Raw genomic sequence first — 22763 nt, 5'->3', positions numbered from 1 at the left:
CTCACATTATTTTTGATACAGAGAGGGATATTTTTCACATAGATATGAAGCATATCTTGATTCAATGTTGAGTGCCTTAGCATTGACAAAGAGGAAATTGGCTTCTCTTCCTGGTCTTAGTCTGATTATGATTCCCAGTCACCTGTGCTACTGGTTAACAGCTGTTAGATCTCAAACAAATAAGCCTGCCCACTGATAACTGGACTGCCTCATTTTAGCCAGTCGCTTCCTGTGTCCAGAACACTCTTCCTCAGAATATCTAATGGCTCCTACCCTCGTTTCATTCAGATTTATGTTCAAGCACTACCTTATCACAGAAGCTTTTTTTTGACCACCCTAAAAAAATAGGACCCCTTCACCTCACTAGACAGCCCCTATTCCCTTACCCTACTTTATTTTTCTCCAAAATGCCCATCACCATCTGATATATACTAATTTCTATACTATTTCCTCCGTTTGAACTTAAGCTCCATGAAAGCAAGGATTTTGCTTTGTTCATGGCTATGAACAATGCCTGGAATACAGTAAGTGCTCAACAAATAGTTGTTGACTAAATGAACAAATGACTCATTCTTTCTCATTAAATACCTTTCATTAAGGTTGCTGGCAAATAACAAATCACAAACTTGTCAAGCTATTTAGAAACCTAATCTACTTTGATTTTCATCTTCCTTTCCTGTCTCTGGTGGAAATATTAACAGTGATGGTGAAGGGGGACAGTAAATCCCCAGATAATTAAGAGATAACTTTACAGTTGAGAATCCAGCCTTCAGTGCTCACCTGTACTGTGTAAATAAATGACAGCGCTGACTCTCTTACTACTGGTAAAATATTAACATCCCTCTGAAAACCAAGGAACCATTAATGTGCCCAAGTAATAGTTCTGAAAAAGCATATCAGTAATTGAAATTCTGAAATTAAAATAAAGCCATAAAGAATGAATTAATACTTTGATCCTTTTATTACAAGTTTTGCCTGTAATTGGAGATTCACTTTCCTAGTAACAATCAGAAGTCAGACTCTGTCTGTTGGTAGTTTATTAAAATATGAAAGCATTTTTTAAAAATCAAGTTTCTTGAAACATAAGATACATAAAATAAAGGTTTGTATAAATCTTTTTCTTTGCTTAGGCTTTTTTTCTAACACAATGGGCATGACTTGTCATAATTTAGTTAATTATAGAATTTATAGTTGTAATTTCAATAATTTGAATTTGTCTTGGATGACATTCACATTTTAGTTCCCAAATCTTCTATATCAATAGGTGTAGGATATAGCTAGATGATGGTAGATAGATAGATTTTTCTTTTCTTTTCCTCAAAATACAAAAGTTAGACTTTTATTTATTTGTTTTCTTAGAGACAGGGTCTCTGTCATCCAGGCTAGAGTGCAGTGGCATGATCATAGCTCATTGCAGCCTTGAATTCCTGGGCTTAAGCCATCCTCCTGCCTCAGCCTCCTGAGTAGCTGGGACTACAGGCACATACCACCATGCCTAGCTAATTAAAAAAAAAAAAATTTTAAGAGATGGGGTCTCACTGTGTTGCCCAGCCTGGTTTTGAACACCTGGCCTCAGTTGATCCTCCTGCCTCAGCCTCTCAAAATGCTGAGATTACAAGCATGAGCCACTGTGCCTGGCCAAAAGTTAGACTTTTAAATTATGGCCAGAGACTTCACCAGGATTATGTGGGATACTGGTTGTTTTCTCATTTGTTTTGTTTTAAAAATTTTATACTGATGGAATTGGGTTAAAATATATGCTAAGGGCAATTGTAAGGGAGAAAGAAAAGAGAAAAGGAGAATTGAATGAAGATCTACAGACACGGCAGAGCCCAGGGAGGGAGCTGTGGTGAGGGGTAACGGTGAGGGCAGAGTGACCACCATGGTCACGGTTGACATATATAACTGGGGACATGGCTCCATCCCAGCCCAGTTTTACCAGTTCACTTATGTCCCAAACCCAGTGTCTTTTATTTACAAACATCCATTGAGCTAACTTTCCTAGAAGACATGAAGATTTTGAATTCTTGGAAACTGTTACTACTAATAGGCCTTCAAGAATTCAGATAGTGGCTTTGGCTAAGCATGAATGTAAAAAGAATTAGTGGCTTTTGGCTGGGCGTGGTGGCTCACGCCTGTAATCCTAGCACTCTGAGAGGCTGAGGCACGTGGATGGCTTGAGGTCAGGAGTTCGAGACCAGCCTGAGCAAGAGCGAGACCCCGTCTCTACTAAAAATAGAAAGAAATTATCTGGCCAACTAAAATATATATAGAAAAAATTAGCCGGGCTGGTGGCGCATGACTGTAGTCCCAGCTACTCGGGAGGCTGAGGCAGAAGGATCACTTGAGCCCAGGAGTTAGAGGTTGCTGTGAGCTAGGCTGATGCCACGGCACTCACTCTAGCCTGGGCAACAAAGCAAGACTCTGTCTCAAAAAAAAAAAAAAAAAAAGAATTAGTGGCTTTTGATAAGCTGATAAATAGAAGATATTTTCAGTTTTTGTAATCATATTTGAAAAAGAACATAAGATAGATCATGCACTATTAATTATTTTTTTGGAGATTAAGTCTCAGATTTTAAGTTTCACATCAGAGGCAAGAAATTAATTTCAAGAAATATTGTTTTTCTACTAAGTTTACATAACTATAGGTAGAACTCTCTTAAACTAATTTCTTCTTAATGTTCTGTGACTTCCAATTAGTGGATAGTAACTACAAAGCAATTCCACCTCTACCCTGACAGAAAGACTTTTGTTCCTTGGTCATTCTAAATTGTACTGGAGCTCAAATCCCAATAGCTTCATAGCAGATGTAATCTTTCCCTTTCCTAAATTTTTGTGACACAATTCATTTATCAGTAGGTAGAATCATGAGATGGAGGCATCATAAATTGATAAAAACAACCTGAGCTTTTTAGTTAGATACTTTCTAGCTGTATGACTTGGGGAAAATTACTTAATCTCCACGATTATAAATGTTCTTATCTTTAAATGGGGTTAAGATCCACCCTGCAGAGCTGGGTACACTAAGCATTTTGAGCACTTAGTAAATGGTAGGCCTTTATAAATGACAATTACTATATTTATTATTTCTGTCTACTGATACATCTCATTTAACATTGTCTTAACTTTTACTTTTCCTGTGTTTAGCTTTTCCCTTATTATTTATGTGTTTTCTCCCCAACTGTATGTGGTGAGAATTATATCTTTGGCTATTCCAAAACACAATTTACACACTATAGGCACTCAAAAATCATTCATTCATTCATTGGCTTCTGCTTGTGTTTGAATGTGCTGGGTGCTAAGGATACAACGATGGATGAGACATATCCCTGCCTTGGATAGTTTTTAACTTTCTACTCCGTTTTCAAAGGTGGATGATAGGATTTGGGTCTATGCATTTGCTTCATTGACCAAATACTTTTTCTTTTCTTATAAATCACTGCTTACTAAACAAGCATCAGCAATAAGAGCTATCTAGGGAGTGCCTGGCAGGTGCTGCCCCTGCCAAGCCCTTGTTAAAAGACAGCTTTATTGCCTGATGGCCAAGACTCTTGCCATGTAGGCACTAAGTTGTTGGCTTAGGACATTACTTATCTGAACATCTGACTGAGACCCTTCTGGAAGGAGGAGGCAGAGTGGAGGGGTTCCACATTCTTCTCTTTATTAGATCTAGTGATCAGTGCCCAAATCTCAGGAATTTACTAGAAAACCTCCAGACAATACTGTGGCTTTTAAGTTCAATACAAAATGTAAGTTTTGTTTTGACCATTACAGTTGATTTTGTTAAAGTTTCTAAGTGGGAAAGTTGCTTAATTAAACTTAACCTTTAATGTTATTAAAATGCTTTTATTTAAAAGTTAATCCCTTTGTTCAGAGATAGTTCTTTCTTTAAAAAAAGAAAAGCAAATTATATTCCCTATGTATTTTAATTTTAAATTTAAGTGTACCTCATAATCCTAACAGCAGCAATTTATATACTTTTTTTTAAGTTGTGGAACTATTTATTCCTATTTTTGTTCAAAGTCAACCTTGCTAAACACTAAAATCTAGTAAACCAGATTAAAACAAAGTGCTCTGAAAACAAAAAAGCCCTATCTGCCTTACTTTCTCTCTGAGCAAAATATATTTCAATACATATCTTAGTCAAAGGATTAATATCTCTAATGTGAAAGAAACCTACAAATTGATAAGAAAATGACAAAAATCCCAATACAAAATTTGATAAACGATAAAAATAGGCAATTCACAGACAAGAAAATTTAAATGGTGAAGGGAATGCGAATTAAAACATGCTTTCTCTGTCCTTTGATTGGCAAGTATTAAAGAAAGAACATATCCAGCGTTGGCAAGAACGTAGAGAATGCCTTCTCATGTGTTGCTGGTGGTAGTTTAAGAAAGAGTTTTTTATTTTTTTTAAGACAGATCCTTGCTCTGTCACCTGGGCTAGAGTGCAGTGGCATCATTATAGCTCACTGCAACCTCAAACTCCTGGGCTCAAGAGATCCCCTCCTGCCTCAGCTTCATGAATAGCTGGGACTAGAAGCGTGTGCCACCACACTAGGCTATTTTTTCTCTCTTTTGTATTATAGAAATGAGGTCTCGCTCTTGCTCAGGCTGGTCTTGAACTCCTGACCTCAAGCAATCCTCCTGCCTTGGCCTCCCAGAGTGCTAGCATTACAAGCATGAGCCATCATGCTGGGCCAAAATTTTTAAAATTATTAAGTATATGTACTCTTTGATCTAGAAAGCTTGCCTATAGAAATAAAAGCACCAGTATAAGGATATCTAAGGATATACACACACTTCTTTTTGTTTTTATGGTGACCATAAACTAGAAATAATATATTTAGCCATAAGATAAATCATTGAATTAATTATAGTACATATATAAGTTAAAATATCATGCAGTTATGATATTAGTATATCCTGGGGAGAGATCCAGGATATATTGGAAAAAAACAATTTATTGAGTAATGTTTATGGGAATTATTTTAATAACTGATGCTTTCTGTATATATATATATGATGTATACATATCCTTTTTCTGTTGTATATTAACAAGGAGGAAAGTATGGAAGGATAAATATATCCTTGGTATTAGCATTGGTTACATTAGGAAGCTGAGATGGTGACCTCTTTTTTTCATTTTTGTTTTATTTGTTCATTACCATAAATCTATATTAGTTTTTCATAAAAATTGGAGAAAATTTGAATAAAAAAGAATCAATTGTATAACTAAATGAATTATTAGAGCTCATTAAATATTTGCATGGGGAAAATATGATTTATAGATTTACTGCGACCTCCTGTAATACTACTGAAAATTTAAGACTTTATTATTTAAGTGAGAAAAAGACGCAAGTTCACACTATCACAAAAGTGTCCAGATTCAGATTTAACTATTTAGATATCTGATCTGAAGCAGATTTCCCACAGTACTGAAGACAGAAAAAATAAGCATTATCGTTAATGAAGCAGTCAGCCCTAGATCTCAAATGTTTTTTTCCCTTTTCCATTTGTTAATATATTTTATCCCTTTAAGTTAGTCTTCCGTTCCAGATTATAAATCCCATCTCTTCCCTATAAAATCAGTTCTTAATCTGTATATTCAGAAACAGATTACTTTTCTACTTTCCTTTGGATACTTTTGCCTGAATTCCACGCTAAATGTATTAGATTAAGCATCACACAGCTATTTACTGAGCACCCTAATTGAGCTAGAATTTAAGAACCTAGAAATGCTTTCTTAGAATAAGAAGAAAGTAGGTATTTTCTGTTTACTCAATCCATCTACTTCTCCAAGTTTTCTCGATGACTACTGGTTTTTTTAATCGATTTCTAAGACACATGTATTTCTCACTTTAACATCTCCAAAATCAGGAGGTGTCTGAAAATGAGGGTATGGCATGGTTTAATTGTTAGCTTCATGTCTCAAAGGTACAAAAATATAATAGCGCATCTTATGGTCAAAGGTGCTAGATTTAATAAAATACGGTAGAGACAGAGAAAAATGGAGAAAGCAGAGTATTATTAACAGAGTATGGATTTGACCAAGGTATTAAACTCAAGTGGTATGAGACACAGAAGAAAAAGAACAAAGATACAAGGGACAGTAAGGTAGTATCCAAGTGACTAGAATTTTGCCTTTGTCCTTTGCCTGCACCCAGGACCCTGGGACATGGTTGTCATTTAAATAAGAAAGGGACATTTGAGAATAAGGAGGCCAGAAATTTGAGTGTTTGTGGAGCCCTGTCTCCTTTACTGCTTTCTGTATTGATCAGGGGGAAAATACAGTTTAAGCTGGAATAGAGATCAGTCTTAAAAAAGAATAATGTAAAGGAGTAAATGGAGAATCTTAGAAAAAATCTTAAAGGAAAAGTTTGTAAATCAAAATTGTTTTAAAAAAATAGTTGGTAATCTTGGGGAATCAATTTATATTCAATAGTGCTTTAGATTGAGGCATTTTAATATACAATTGGTGGTAAGTTAAAATTACAGGAAGGGTTAGAATGAGCATGTCAATTCAGTTAAGATGCAAACAAAGATAATGACAAATTAATATTTCATATTTCTTCTTTTATTATGAATATTGTACAAGTTACTTTAGAATATTCTCTGCATCTATTGGCTGCTGTATTTCTTGGCCAGATTCAGATTCCTGGGATAGGTTTTTATATAATGCCAAAGATTCCATTAGGCAAAACTCTTTGGAATGCACTTGATAGAATTAAAAATCTTCTATTCACTTACTTGAATTCCAAAATGTTCATTTCATGGCGATAATCCCCCTGGACCATCTTTAAATTGGAGGTTAGCTCAGAACTGGCCTTCTCTATCTTTCCTAAGAGCTGCATTACCTAATGAAAGTACAAGAGGGAGCTTTTTTGTGTGTGAACAAAACCACGAGCATTTACATTAATTATACTTTAATTGTAAAGTGAGCCAGCAAACAGACGTGAATCTAAAGCACAATTGCATTTGAAAATGATTTTTTTTCAAGTGACTATGAGTCACAGTTATAGTTACACTGTCTTCAAGGAACAAATAATAGGGGGTGTTCCATTCTGTTGTCTATAATATTCTTTTTGATCATGAGAGACCTAAGGATATTACAAAAACATGCTATTGCCAGTAGTTTGTTTAATTTGTTCATTTGATTATTTCTTTACCTTCTGTCTCCGTGGTTACAATGTAAGCCACTATATTCTATCACCACTATATCCAGTGCACATTAGGTGACCAATGGTAAATGCTCAACAATATTAAATAAATGTTTAAATGCACAACCAGGCTCTGAGGAAAACATACATGACTGGCCTAAGATTATGTGTCAGGGATTTCCAGATAGTATTCTGACATAAGCATAAGTGAATCCCAAGCGAAATGACATATAAAAATAGGAAAAAAACAAGTTCCAGTTCTGGAATTTAAGATTAGAGTATCTTCCACATTGCTAGAAACACTGAGAAAGTGCCTTTAGTTAAAAATAACTAGATTAACAAATAGATGCAGAATTGTAGTCCATATAGTGCCTAAAGAGAATGAAACTGCATGATTAGCCTTGGTCAAACAGAATTCAACTCCTAATATAGATGGCCACAGGAAGGAGAGTGGTCATTTAATTAAAATCTGAGCTCTCTTAGAAAATAATGATGTGAATAATCTAAGAGTTTGAATGGATAAATGTTGGGTGGGCAGCCAGTAGCACCTGAATGCTATTTACAGGAGACACACTTAAAACAGGGTAAATGCAGAAATGTTATAAATAAAATAATAGACAAATATATTCCTAGTAAAGGCAAAGAAAAAGAAAGCAGCTAGAGCCATGTTAATGTTACATAAAATGTCATTCAAAGCAAAATATGTTAAAAACTGGGACAAAGATGGTCATCTTTACAGATAAAGAGTAAAATGCACATTGAAAAATAGAGGACTTTGAACCTTTTTTTACGTTATATATTGAACTAAGATGCAACAGCTTTTTAGGATAAACTAGTAGAGATGATATATTAGTTATTTTAAATGACATTTCTTGACTCTTTACTGGACAAATAAGTAAAATATAAATCATATAGGAAGATATGAAAAACAAATTTAAGAAATTTGCATACCGAACCATGTAACTTGCAAACACCTTCCTTCCCAGTGCCCACTGAGCATTTCCAACAACTAAGCACGTGTCTGACTCTAAAGAAAATCTCAAATTATTCCAAAAAGCAAGAAAAGCATGCGCTATAACTCTAACTCCACTGCACTAAAACTAGAAATTAATAAGAAAAGTATAAAGAAACATAATCCAGTCACTTGAGTAAAAACAACAACAAAAAAAAACCCCTGCTCTTTTAATTCTAGTGTTTCACATGAAAATGTGCCTCTCACATATTCTATTGCAAGAAGCATAATTGGCCAAGGGCTTTGACTGCTGTGCTCATGATCCATCACCGAGTACCCAGACTGTGCTTCCCGTAGGCCGCTCCCAGCCAACGTCTGAGTTGTATTCCTTCCATGAGTGATTTTGGTTCACTGACCCAAGGAACTTGATGAAATGATCTTAGAATGGCATTGCATTCCAAGGCCTTCTTTCCTCATGTTTTTCACAGAAACCAAGCCTGTATCACAGTCCGAAGATTTTCCCTGTCTCATCCAGCTCCCTCTCCATTTTTCCTCATAGGCTTTTCCCTCAATAAACCCTTGCACACCTAATTCCTTTATCACATTTGTTTCTCAAAAGATCTAGACTAACACAATTGTCAAAATTAACTCTACAATTAGAATTTACTTAGGAAATGATAATGAAAACATTACATATCAAAAGGGTGGGGCCAAATTTATAATCAGAGGTAAATTTGTGGCATTAAATATCTTCATAATTATACAAGAAAGAATGAAGCTATGTAAATGAACCATTCATTTCACAAAGTTAAAAAGAGTAACAAACTGAACGAAAGGAAAGCAGGATGTAGAAATTGACAAACTGAAGGAGGTAGAACAGCCCCACAAACATGGCCATGGTGTAATCGCTGGAACCTGTGAATGTATTGTGTTACAAGGGATTTCCAGCTGTGATTAAGGTTACAGACCTTAAAATAGGGAGAGTATTCTGGATAATCCAAGTGAACTTAATTTAATCACGCGAGCCCCTAAAAGCAGAAAACTTTCTCCAGCTGGAGTGGGAGAGCTGTAGCAGAAGATGAAGTCAGAATGGATCGAAGCATGAGATGTTTCCAAGTGCCTGTCAATACATGAGTGGATTAATAAAATGTGGTATATGTATATCACAGAGTTCTACTCAGCCACAAAAAACAATGGTGATCTAGCACCTCTTGTATTATCCTGGATAGAGCTGGAGCCCATTCTACTAAGTGAAGTATCAGAAGAATGGAAAAACAAGCACCACACGTACGCACCATCAGATTGGTATTAACTGATCAACACTTAAGTGTACATATAGTAATAACATTCATCGGTGTCAGGCAGGTGGGAGAGGAGGAGGGGATGGGTATATACACACCTAATGGGTGTGGTGCACATCATCTGGGGGATGGACACACTTGAAGCTCTGACTTGGGTGGGGCAAGGGCAATATATGTAACCTAAACATTTGTACCCCTGTAATATGATGAAATAAAAAAAAATTAAAAAAAGCATGAAATGAATTTGATCTGCTACTGCTGGAGAGAGGCCACGTGGAAAACATGAGAAGGAAGACAGGCAGCCTCTGGATCAAAGACGGGCCCCCAATTGACAGCCAGCAAGAATCTCAGTCCTGCAACTGCAAGAAACCAAATTTGACCAAAAGCTTGAATGAATCTAGAAGAGGATTCATCCCTGAAGGAACACAGCTTTGCAGACACCTTGATTTCTGCCTTGTGAGACCCTGAGCAAAAGTCCCAGTCTTGCCGCCTCCCAACTTTTGACCTACAGAAACTATGACATAGTACATTTGTGTTGTTTTACACCACTGTGTTTGTGGTAATTTGTTATGGGAGCAATGGAAAACTAATACGCAAGCATTTTAAAAATCAATAAGAAACAAAAAAGTTATGGGCTTGATAGGTAAATCCAAGGGCTGGTTCTTTGGAAAGGTAGTAGGTAAAGTTTTTTTCTACTCTGAACGTGAAGAAAAGAGAGGAAACATAAATATTAAAATTAGGAATAAAAAAGTAGTTATGAGTCTCTATAAGCCAAATAATATAGCAGAAACATTCTCAAAACTGAAATTATAGGTGAAATGGAAGCCCAATAATTATAGGAGACTTTAATTCACCTCTCTCAATCTAAAACAGAAGAAGCAGACCAAAAAATAAGGATAAGAAGATTTAACCAGTAAGTTATTGCTTATAGATACTGAATAAACTTTGTACTCTAGAAATACAGAATACACATTCTTTTAGAACATTTACAAAAATTGATTATCCAGCCATCAGAAAAAAACCTCAATAGTTCAAAAACTAAAACTAGTATACACAAAAAATTTGACCTACAATGAGATGAAACTAAAAATGAATACAGGCATAACAAAATACAAAGTCTTTAACTCAGAGGGGAAAAAAATAACTCCTCTTAACTGTTTAAGAGAAAATACAATATGCAATTGCAGAATTTCTAGGAAACAATAATGAGATTACTACATATCAAACCTTAGGGGTGTGTGTGTGTGTTTGTGTGTGTAAATATATATATATATATATATATATATATATATATATATATATATGGAGAGAAGAACAAATGAATGCTCAAGGAAAATTTGCAGTCATAAATGCTATATCAGTAAAAAAGAGAATACAAATACATATGGTTAAAAAAGTTAGAAATGAACAACAAAACACTGCAGGCAAGGAAAACAATTAATAAAAATACAAGCTGAAATTGGTGAGCTGGAAAACAGAATAGAAGCAGAACTAAAAATGCATAAGAATATTGGCTCACTGTAGAACAATTAGCACAACTATTCAGGCACAACTAACTGAATCAAGAAAAAAAGAAAAGCACAAATACAAAATAATAAAATGGTAAGAGGAAATAAAAGCAGAGGGAATTAAAACTATCTTAAAAGTATTTTGCACAACTTTACACAAATAAATTTCAAAGTCTGAAAGAAATAGGTATTTTTTCCAAGAAAAAGTGATTTACTAAAGCTAACCTCTGAAGGTTAGCTTTAGTAATCTTCAGGGGTTAGCTGAATTTTCACATAAAAAATTGAACAAAGATATCAAAGGGCTCCCTTCTCCACCAAACTATCAGGCTCAGATGTTTTCAGGGGCAAAGCCACAAAATCCCTAAAGAATAGATAATTATAATGATCTTTAAACTATTTCAGAACATAGAAAAAGGAAAATTTTCAAATTATTTTATGAAGTCAATGCAACTTTGATTCTAAAATCTGAAAAAAATTGAAGAAAACATAGGTTAATCTTATGAGCATTTATGCAAAATTCTTAAGTAAAATATCAGCAACCATAATCCAGCAGCACAAATGTATCATAATCAGCACAATTTATTTTAGAAAAGCAAGTATGGTTTAATAATAGAAAATGTATTATATAAATAATTATGCTAGTATAACAGGAGAAAAATCACACGATTCTCTTCATAAATGCTGAAAAGGCATTTGACAATATTCAATAATCATTCTTGATTTTTAAAAAATTCAATAAAACAGGAATAGTTAGGTATTAAACATCCCTAATGGAGAAACTTACTTCCTCTATCATAAGGGACACACTGGGGACATTTCTGTTAAAGTTAGGAACAAGACTGGGACACCCACTATTCCCACACTGCTATTTAACATTGTCTGGAGTGATTAAAGCAATTAGAAAAGAAAGATCATGTTTATGAAAATGGAAAAAGATGAGGTAAAACTATTATCATTTAAAAATTATATGATTATCTGGGGACAAAAAAATAAAAATTACTATGATCGAGAAAAGAATTCACTGTGGAGTGTGAAATTAATACAGCCTTCATAATATACAACTAACAATTAGTAGATATAATGAAGCTCCTGTTATACTAAACTAAGAAGAAAAAAGATCAAAAAATCTTGAAATATGTTTAACATGAAATGATGCCAAATATACATGAGGAAAATTTGAAAAGATGCCTGAAGGACATAAAAGCGATCCTGAACAAATGGGAAGCATACTATGTTCTTGGACAGACCATTCAGCATTATGGCTATGTCAATTCTAAAGTAAATTTGTAAATTTAACATGATTTCCATAAAAATTAAAATACAGTTGATTTGTTGATTTATTTTCTGGAACTAGACAGGCTGATTTTAAAATCATATGCAAAAACAAACTAATTATTACCAAGAAAATAGGAAAAAAAAAGTAGTGGAAGGAACTAACTCTACCAGATATTAATAATTAAAAAAATAACTAAAACACACCTTATATTAGGAAAACTCCAAATGGATCAAGGATTTAAGTGTAAACAATAAAGCCATGATAGTACTAGAGGAAATATGAACAATTCTTTCAAGGATTTGTGTAGGGAAGCTCTTTCTGTGACTTAAAATTCCAGAAGCCAGAAAAGAAATGAATTCATCTATAAATAGAGAACATGTGCATGTCAAAAGTCAAAAGACCAATGACAAACTGGGAAAATGTACTTGCATCTCATATCATAGAGAAAGGGCCCATCTCCTTAACATATTAATATGAGCTCCTAGAAATAGAGAAGAAAAAGAAAAATGGCCCAATAGAGAAATGGACAAAAGGTATGAACAGACAGCTCACCAAAAAAGAAATACAAATAACCCTTAAATATGTGAAAAGATGCTCATCCTCACTCATAATAAGAAAGACTAATTAAAACACAAAGATACTGTCTTTTTCCTATAAGAATGGCAAAATTCAGAAGTTGAACAGCACTGCATTGGTGAGGCAATGGGGATACAGGACATTTTACATATTTCTGGTAGTTATGCAATAAGGTAATAGCCCATAGAAAGCAATTTGGCAAGATCTTTCAAAATAACAGTCACATGTACCTTTTGATCCAGAAATCCCACTTCTGGATATATATTGTACAGATATATCTACACATATACAAAATAACATAAGTGCAAGATTATTCATTGCAGCATTGTTTGAAAGAGCAAAATATTATGATGGACTGGTTAAGTGAACTGTTACATACAAAGGAACAGTATGCAGTTTTTAAAAAGAATGAGAAAGCTCTCTATGTATCAATATGGAAAGATCTCCAGGACTTAGTTATTTAGTTAAAAAAAGATAGATGCATAGCAATATATATAATATGCTCTCTTTCATGTAATATGGGGGAATAAGAATTTGTATTTGCATTTGCTTGTATCTACATAAAGGCATACTAAAAAGATTCACAACAGACCAGTAAAAAAAAATGGTTATCCGTGAAGGTCATGAAAAGATATACAAATAATGATGGATGGAAGTGAAAATTCTCGAGGTATGTTTTCTTATATAGTTTTGATTTTTAAACCATATATATTCATTACCTTAAAAAAAAACACTAAACAGAAAGAAACAGAGTCCAATGTCACTTTTGAACTGAGATGCAAAATCAAATACTGAATTATTACATAATAACCGTATAGCTTTCATTACAGAAATGCAAGAAAGTTTCAGTATTGGGAAATGTATTAGCTCATTAGAAGGCCAAAGAAGTAAACAAACAAACAAACAAACAAACTCTCAAACCAAAGAACAACCAATATGGTGATTCTAGGAATGTGTTGATGTCTAACAGGCATTTGATAAAATTAAATGTTTAATCCTAATAAAAACTAAGTGAGCATCAGTGGATACTTCCTGACATGATTAAAAATATTTTAAACCAACATCCAACAGAAAACAACAAAGATTTTCCAAGTATAATCAGGAACCAGATGAGCTGTCTTCTATGACAATTTTATTTAACAGTGCTCTGGAAGTTCTGGTCAAGCCCTTAAAAAAAAGTGACAACATGCTTGAAGCTCTGACTGGGGGTGGGGGGAGAGGCAATGGCAATATACATAACCTAAACTTTTGTACCCCTATAATATACTGAAATAAAAAAATTTTTTTAAAAAGTGATGAGATTTTAAATTAGAAAACCAGAGATGAATTGCTATGATACATTGTTGTTGTGGATATGATTGAATACCTTGAAAAACTAACAGAATCAACCAAAAAATTATTAGTACTAATTAGATGGGTGAGTGGGAGGGTGGACAAGGGGATTCAGATGGGACTGGAGAAACTATGTTCCCAGTAACATCTGCCCTTGGTTGACTGGCTCCCACCAATAAATAATCAAACACCTAACTTTCATATCCCAATTTCCAGAGGATTTCCACTTCGTTCTGTCCAAATGACTTCAGAAGAGATGTGCTTGTTTTGCATAGGGTATGTGACAAAGTAGGGCACAGAAAACTGTGCACTGGGCTCCAGTTTAATTAAACTGATGACTGGGAAGATGAGATGGGAGAGAGACACTTCAAGCAGAAAAGAGCATGAACACTGGGAGGATGTGAGATATCTTAGTGAGAGTGGGGACCCATGTAGGTAGCTCAGCATCACTGGGCATAAAGGGTGAGTTAAGAAGCACAGGTGATAAGTGGGGGGCAGGGTAGAGATGACCTTTATTATCCAGGCCAAAGGATTTAGGTGTTATTTTGTAAGAGATATAACCTATTGTAGGTTTTAAGCCAGGATGTAACATGATCAACTCTCATTTATGTTGGACTTTTAGTACCAATAGCTTCCATGGGAAATTCTTTTGCTTATACTCCTTGATTCCATAGTCTTTGAGGGTAAAAAAATAATGGCAATGGTGGAATCAAGCAGTATGTGCTTACCATCGATGGCGGCGTTGGAATATAGGAGGCACTCATTAAATATTTGTTGATTGAACTGACTGTACTCACAGTGTATATGAGTGAACTGTCATTTTTAAACTCTGTGGAAGAAAAAGTTCTTTTAAAAAATTACTACCTGACTGGGCATTTTGATAAGCTATAATGATCTTACTTCTGACAGCCACACATATTAATAATATGAATCCCATCTATTTTTAGTTACCTTCATATCCAAGTTCTTGGAAACAGTTTCTATGGCAGGGGCGAGCTCTTGAATTGCTTTCTCAAGTTGCCGGTACTCGTGCCTGATGAGCTGAATGTCTCCAGAAAGTTTCACGATGCTTGAATCACATCTAGTGGCAAGATGGAAATTGGTGTGAGATAAATAGGTTCATAACATTTTTAATACTATAGTAGGACCTGTGCATTCATTTGATGGCCAAAGTCCTAACGTTATTTTGATAATGAGTTGGTGGAGGTAGGAGCATATACAGGGTTCTTCCTCATTTTTCTCTTCTCTTCCTGTTGGGAGAGAAACCAAGTTAGATGCATTGGCCCAAGCCAGAATACCAAGTTGAAATAGTTTAGTTGGTGACATTGGGGTATGTTGAGGGAAATTTTACATTTTTAGCTTGATATTAACTCAGTTATAGGAGTTACAGCAGATTTTGATGTTTTAGGAATATACCCTGCTGCCTATGGTTTGAAAAAATTAAAAATTGTTCTTCTTTTACATCATGTTATTAATAGAGCTTCCTCCCTTTAACCTCTTTTATTGGCCCCCAGGCTGCCAATTTGCCTTTGGCTAGAAAAGGTATCCCAACTAATCCAAATCTTCCAGTCCATCTTCTGCAATTTCTCACGCTCTTAGCCCTAATCAAAACTTCTGTTCCTACTGGAAGCTATACAAGCACATAAAAATTAAACAACATATTCCTGAATGACCAATGGGTATATGAAGAGATTAAGAAGGAAATTTAAAAATTTCTCTAAACAAATGAAAATGAAACACAACATATCAAAACCTGTGGAATACGGCAAAGGCCATACTAAGAGGAAAATTTATAGCAATAAGTGCCTACGTCAAAAAAGTAGAAAAGCTTCAAATAAACAACCTAATGATGCATCTTAAGGAACTAGAAAAAGAACAAACAAAACCCAAAATCAATAGAAGAAAAATAATAAAGACCAGAAAAGAAATAAGTTAAACTTAAACAAAAAACCCTCAAAAGATCAATTAAAAGAAAGGTGGTTTTCTTGAAAAGATAAACAAAATTGACAAACCTTTAGCCAGTTGAAGAAAAAAGGGAGAAGATACAAATAAAATCAGAGACGAAAAGGGAGACATTACAACTGATACTGCAGAAATTCAAAGGATTATTAGACACTACTGTAAACAGCTACATGCCAATAAATTGGAAAACCTAGAAGAAGTGGATAAATTGCTAGACACATACAACCTACCTAGATTGAACTAGAAAAAAACCAAAAACCTGGATAAACCAATAACAAGCAATGAGATAGAAACAGTAATAAAAAGTCTCCCATCAAAGAAAAGCCCAGTACCTGATGGCTTCACTGTTGAATTCTATCAAGCATTCAAAGAAGAATTAATACCAATACTACTTAAACTAGTCCAAAAAATTGAGGAAAAGGAAATATTCCCAAACTCATTCTGTGAGGTCCATATCATCCTGATACCAAAACCAGACAAAGACACAACAAAAAAAAGAAAACTAGGCCAATAGCTCTAATGAACATAGATGCAAAAATCTTCAGCACAATATTAGCAAACCAAATTCAACCACACATTAAAAAGATTATTCATCACAATCAAGTGGGATTTGCCCCAGGATACAAGGATGGTTCAACATGCACAAATCAATCAATGTGATACATCATATCCACAGAATGAAGGATGAAAACCATATCATTTCAATTGATGCTGAAAAAGCATTCAATAAAATTCAATATACTTCATGATTTAAAAAAAAAAGCCTCTAAGAAACTGAGTATAGAAGGACCTTACCTCAACATGATAAAAGCCATATATGACAGACCCACTCAGGTAGTATCGTAATGAATGGGGAAAAATTGAAAGTCTTTCCTCTAAGATCTACAACAAAACAAGGATGCCCACTTTCACCACCATTACTCAACACAATATTGGAAGTTCTAGCAAGAGCAATCAGATAAGGGAAAGAAATAAAGGGCATCCAAACTGGAAAGGAAGAAGTCAAATTATCCTTGTTTGCAGACAATATGATCTTACATCTAGAGGAACCTAAAGATTCCACAAAAAAGCTATTAGAACTGATAAACAAATTCAGTAAAGTTGCAGGATACAAAATTAACACAAAAATCAGTAGCATTTCCATATGCCAACAGCAAACAATCTGAAAAAGAAACCAAGAAAGTAATCCCATTTACAATAGCTACAAATAAAATTAAATGCCTAAAAATAAACTTAATCAAAGAAGGGAAAGGTCTCTATAATGAAAACTATAACACATTGATGAAAGAAATTGAAGAAGACACAAAAAAATGGAAAGATGTTTCATGCTCATGGATTGAAAGAATCGATATTGTTAAAATGTACATACTACTCAAAGCAATCTACAGATTCAATGCAATTCCCATCAAAATACCAGTGACATTCATCACAGAAAAAAAAAAATCCTAAAACGTATACGGAATCACAAAAGACCCAGAATAGCCAAAGCCATACTGACCAAAAAGAACAAAACTGGAGGAATCACATTACCTAACTTCAAATCATACTACAGAGCTGTAGTAAACAAAAGCAACATGGTACTTGCATAAAACAGACACATAGACCAATGGAACAGAATAGAGAACCCAGAAATAAATCCACACATCTATAGTGCACTTTTCTTTAACAAAGGTGCCAGGAACATACATCAGGGAAAGGACAGTCTCTTCAATAAATGGTGCTGGGAAAACTGGATATCCACATGCAGAAGAGTGAAACTAGACCCTTATCTCTCACCAAATACAAAAATCAAATCAAAGTGGATTAAAGATTTAAATCTAAAACCTGAAACTATGAAACTACTAAAAGAAAACATTGGGTAAATGCTTCGGGGCATTGGTCTGGGCAATGATTTCTTGAGTAATAGCCCCAAAACACAGGCAACCAAAGCAAAATTGGACAAATGGGATCACATCAAGCTAAAAAGCTTCTGCACAACAAAGAAAACAATCAACAAAGGGAAGAGACAACCCACAGAATGGAAGAAAATATTTGTGAGCCACCCATTTGACAAGTGATTATTAACAAAAATATATAAGGAGCTCCAACTACTCAATAGGAAAAATTACAATAATCCGCTTAAAACATGGGCAAAAGATCTGAATAGACATTTCTCAAAAGACAACATACAAATAGCCAAGAGGTATACAAAAAAATGGTCAACATCATTAATCACTGGAGAAATGCAAATCAAAACTACAATGAGATATCATCTCACCCCTGTTAGAATGGCTTTTATCAAAACAGACAGGCAATAATGAATGTTGGTGAGGATGTGGAGAAAGGGGATCCCTTGTACACTGCTGGTGGGAATGTAAATTAGTGCAGCCACTATGGAGAACAGTATGGAGGTTCTTAAAAAAAGTAAAAGTAGAACTACCATACGCCCCAGCAGTCCCACTGCTAGGTATATATCCAAAGGAGGGGAATTCAGTATGTTGAAAAGATATCTTCACTCCCATGTTTATTGCAGTACTATTCATAACAGCCAAGATTTGGAGTCAACCTGTGTCCATCAACAGATGAATAGATAAAATATTATGGTACATATATACAGTAGAATATTATTCAGCCACAAAAAGAATGAAATCTTGTCATTTGTTATAACATGGAGGGAATGGGAGAACATTGTGTTTAGTGAAATAAGCCAAGCACAGAAAAACAAATCTCATATGTGGGAGCTAAGTATTAAAACAATTTATCTCATGGAGACCATAGAATGATGGTTACCAGAGCCTACAAAGGATAACACGGAGTTTGAGGGATAAAGTGGGGATTATTAATGGGTTAAAAAATATAGTTAGATACAATGCACAATATTTGATAGTACAACAAAGTGATTATAGTCAACAATAAGTTATGTATACTTTAAAATAACTAAAAGAGTGGAACTGGAATGTTCCTAACAAAGAAATGATAAATGTTTAAGGTGATGGGTACCCCAATTACCTGATTTGATTAATACACATTGTATGCCTGTATCAAAACATCACACGTGCCCTATAAACATATACAACAATTATGTACCTATAATAAATAAAAATTAACAATTAAAATAAGCAAAACAAGAAACAAATAATAAATACCCTTCTGTTCCTTGAGTGGTCTCAGTCAGGTGTTTTCTTACATTGGGAAGAAATTAATTGACACTAACATATGAATGAAGCTTTGGGCCATAAGGTTGCATTTGATAATTTAGGGGAGGAATTCTGGTGAGATGGAGCTGGTGAGGTGAGCTGATTAATCAGTTTCCCAGCATGTCAGGGAAGAAAACACACAAAACCCCCCTCCCCCATAATCAATGGTCTCTCTTGACCCTGTATTAATGATTGGTTTCAGTATATTCTCATACATTCTTGAAAGATAGGATGGAGAGCACTGAAGAACTGTACCTTTTGTACATCTGAATTATGAGAGATTACTTTGACATTTGCTATTTTATAAAATAACTGTTTTGACTGTCATCAAATAATATTTATTAGGAACCACATTTTCATGTTGTCATGCTAAGTGCTATAAATATTGTTTGCCTTATGACTGTCAACATTTTTAGAATCCAGAGATATTTTTTTTTTTCCTTAAGATTTTGGTGCTAAAGAGTTGAGCCCAAGGTGAGTTAAGATGGTAATTTTGCCCGAGCATTCCCTTGAAGGGATACTAGGTGACTGTGGTGGGGTGTGGAGGCTGGTGGGAGAAAAACACAGGAGTTAATCTGATCAAGAATGGGAGCACCAAAGTCACAGTCAAAGCCATTTTATACACAAACTGTCCTTGTCAGAACGACACCTCTATTGTTAGTTAGTTAGAATGTCCTCATGTGAGTCTGTATTAAGACACCCAAAAGTTCCTCAGGACTATTGCGGTTACCATCACTGCTGCCACCTGCTCTGTCCCCCTCTTGTTTCCCACCCTCAGGGACAGCTGGTCTGTGCATGGGAGGCTACTGGTTAAGAATTTGTTCTCTGGTGTCAGATAGAACAGACTTTGCATCCTGCTTCTGCTACTTCCTGGTTTGTGACCTGGGACAATCTTCCTAACGTCTATGAGTTTCAGTTTTCCTTATCTGAAAAAAATGATGCCAAGGTCACTGGATACAGCTGTACAGTTTGTCCACCACACAACTCCGAGGGTGCCAGACTCATGAGTGATGATGTGAACAGTGTCTGCTGGAGCACTGTGTGCCCAACCTTCAAACCGTAAATGGCTGTCCTGAACAGTGTTACTTATAAGGTTATTTAGGGATGCAAGATGGCGATGAATGCAAAGCTTTTAGCCAGTAGCCAGCACCAAGGGAGCACCCACACGAGAATAGCAGCTGTTAATTATCCACTTGTCTTGAGAGTTGACCCCTCCTCCTTCTCACCTACCCCAACCACCATTCCCCAGCCTAACCCCACACGTTGAAGTCAAGGATTGTTAGTGGTTTGTCACAGATGCACTCTCTATATATTATTAATACAAAAGGAAGTTTCTTTACCTCCTCCCTCTTTAGAATGATTTTATTGTTTCTGTTAAAATAGTACATGCCCACTATACAAAATTTCACATAATACAAAAAACAAACAAACAAAAATAGAGAGTTAATACCATTCCAAATCCCACCTCACAGAAATAACATTGTTAATATTTGGTTACCATTCTTTTTACAATTATACACACATATATAAAATATGTGTATATTTATATATTATGTACACATGTAGAGATAGGAAGAAATAAAATAATTTTAGAATATTGGGATTATATTATATACACCAATTTTAGTTTAAAATATTACATTTAATTTTACTTTAAGCTAAGGAAAAGATAACTGGTGAAAATAGAGAAATTGCTAAATTTTAGATACATATATATTTCATTATGAGAGATATTTGTTTCTTAAAAAAAGTTCTAAAAGCTATCATAGATTGGAATCATTATACTTTTTACAACTATTTCCTCAACTTTACATATTATCTGTTGATCCTATGCCAAAAAATGAGGAAATAAGTTTATATACTTGGTCTTTCAACATTTTTTGTTAATAATTTGCTATTTTTAAAATGTCAAATTCTGTGACATTTGCACTGTATTTTGTACCTAGAATTCCCGTGGTTACTTGATCTTCATTCCATATTGAGATTCTATGTTCATTGATTGTCCTTTTAAGTCATGATTTCTTTTCTGAGATCCTTATTTTGATTTATTTCTCAGTTGGCCAGATTTTGTCATCCAGATTTCAAAAGAAGGGCTCAGGAGTGGTAGAATTCTTGAGTGCTTGAGAATGCCTGTCTGTTCTCTTATACTTGAAAGGTAAACAGGTTAAGATAATTTTTTTCTTTCCTTAAGAACATGATAAACATTGCTCCATTCTTTTCTGGAACTGACTGAAGTAAGGAAGTCATTTTTTCCTCCTTTTATACGATTTGCCTTGCCTACCTGGAAGCTCAGTGAGACTTTATCCTGGATGTTCAGTAACTTCAACCAGGATATATTGTTCTTATGTCAGTTTTTTCCAGGTCACAGTTTATCTTTTGATCTATAGATTGAAATCACTATTTCAAGAAAGCTTTCTTCTCTTATATCCATGAATATTTGTTTTTTTCTGAAGAATTTGTTCTGTTTCTTCTTCAGGGGCTTCTACTAGGCCGATATTAGATGTGTTTTACTTGTCATATATATAATTTCTCTATGACCATTTTTACATTGAAAAGTATTTTCATTTGGTGTGGTTTGCTCGTGCTTTTTACTTTTTATAACTCATTATTTTTAGTTGTAGTTATTCTATTTTGGGGGCTTCTAAAGTAAATTTAATCTGTCATATTTTCATTTTTATCACTTTATCTCTGAGCAATTCTAGCTTATCTGTCTCCTCTGGTTAACTGATAAACTCTTTTGGGGGGGAACCCTTTTACGTCTTCTTTTTTTTCTTTTGCTTTTTTATTTTCAGACAGAGCCTTGCTCTGTCTACCCAGGTAGAGTGCAGTGGTGTCATTATAGCTCACTGGAACCTCAAACTCCTGGGCTCAAGTGATCCTCCTGTCTCAGCCTCCTGAGTAGCTGGGACTACAGGGGCATGCCACGATGCCCAGCTAATTTTTCTGTTTTTAGTAGAGACAGGGTCTCACTCTTGTGTAGGCTGGTTTCGAACTCCTGAGCACAAGCAATCTTTCTGCTTTGGCCTCCCAGAGTGCTAGGATCACAGGGGTAAGCCACCACACCTGGCCTTATTTTTAAAACTTATTTTTTTCTTATCAAAGTAAAACATGCCTATAGTTTGAAAGTCAATAATAACTAAAAAGCTAAAAACAAAGTATAGTGGTTCCTGGCCCTGTGACTCACTGCCTGTCTCTATTCCTTGCCCTAGAGGCAAGTGCCTGAAATCTTTTGAGAATTCTGTGGTATAAAATCAGATCATTCTCAGCTTATCCTACAACTTAGAAGTTGTCTTTATTAAGTCTGCTAAGGCAGTTTCCATGTGTCCATCTGCTTTCTAGGTTCCAAGACTTCTATGCTGACACTGCTGGTCCTTGTGGGTTTATGTTTTAAAGAAAAAATCTTGTTACTATAGATTTTTAGTGGGGCTTTTGGAAGGGACCAAATTATACATGACTGTTCCCACAGCAATCTTTTCTTCTCTCTTTCTTTTGCTCTTAATTTCTTTGAAACCAGGAGACC

At 34.8% G+C, this 22763-nt stretch overlaps 1 protein-coding gene across 1 annotated transcript in view; it reads right to left on the bottom strand.

Annotated features, from left to right (window-relative positions):
• Positions 1 to 22763, bottom strand: part of FAM81B (family with sequence similarity 81 member B) — a 73478-nt gene that overhangs the window by 6000 nt on the left and 44715 nt on the right. The window contains exons 7-8 of the mRNA XM_045565888.1: positions 15057 to 15186; positions 6751 to 6857 (exon numbers count right to left, since the gene is read on the bottom strand). Coding sequence (XP_045421844.1) covers positions 6751 to 6857; positions 15057 to 15186 — 237 coding nt within the window. The remainder of the gene's footprint in view (positions 1 to 6750; positions 6858 to 15056; positions 15187 to 22763) is intronic.

This window comes from Lemur catta, chromosome 12 (genome assembly GCF_020740605.2).
Source record: "Lemur catta isolate mLemCat1 chromosome 12, mLemCat1.pri, whole genome shotgun sequence".
NCBI classification, from domain to species: Eukaryota; Metazoa; Chordata; class Mammalia; order Primates; family Lemuridae; genus Lemur; species Lemur catta.
This window is presented reverse-complemented; position numbering and strand designations above follow the sequence as displayed.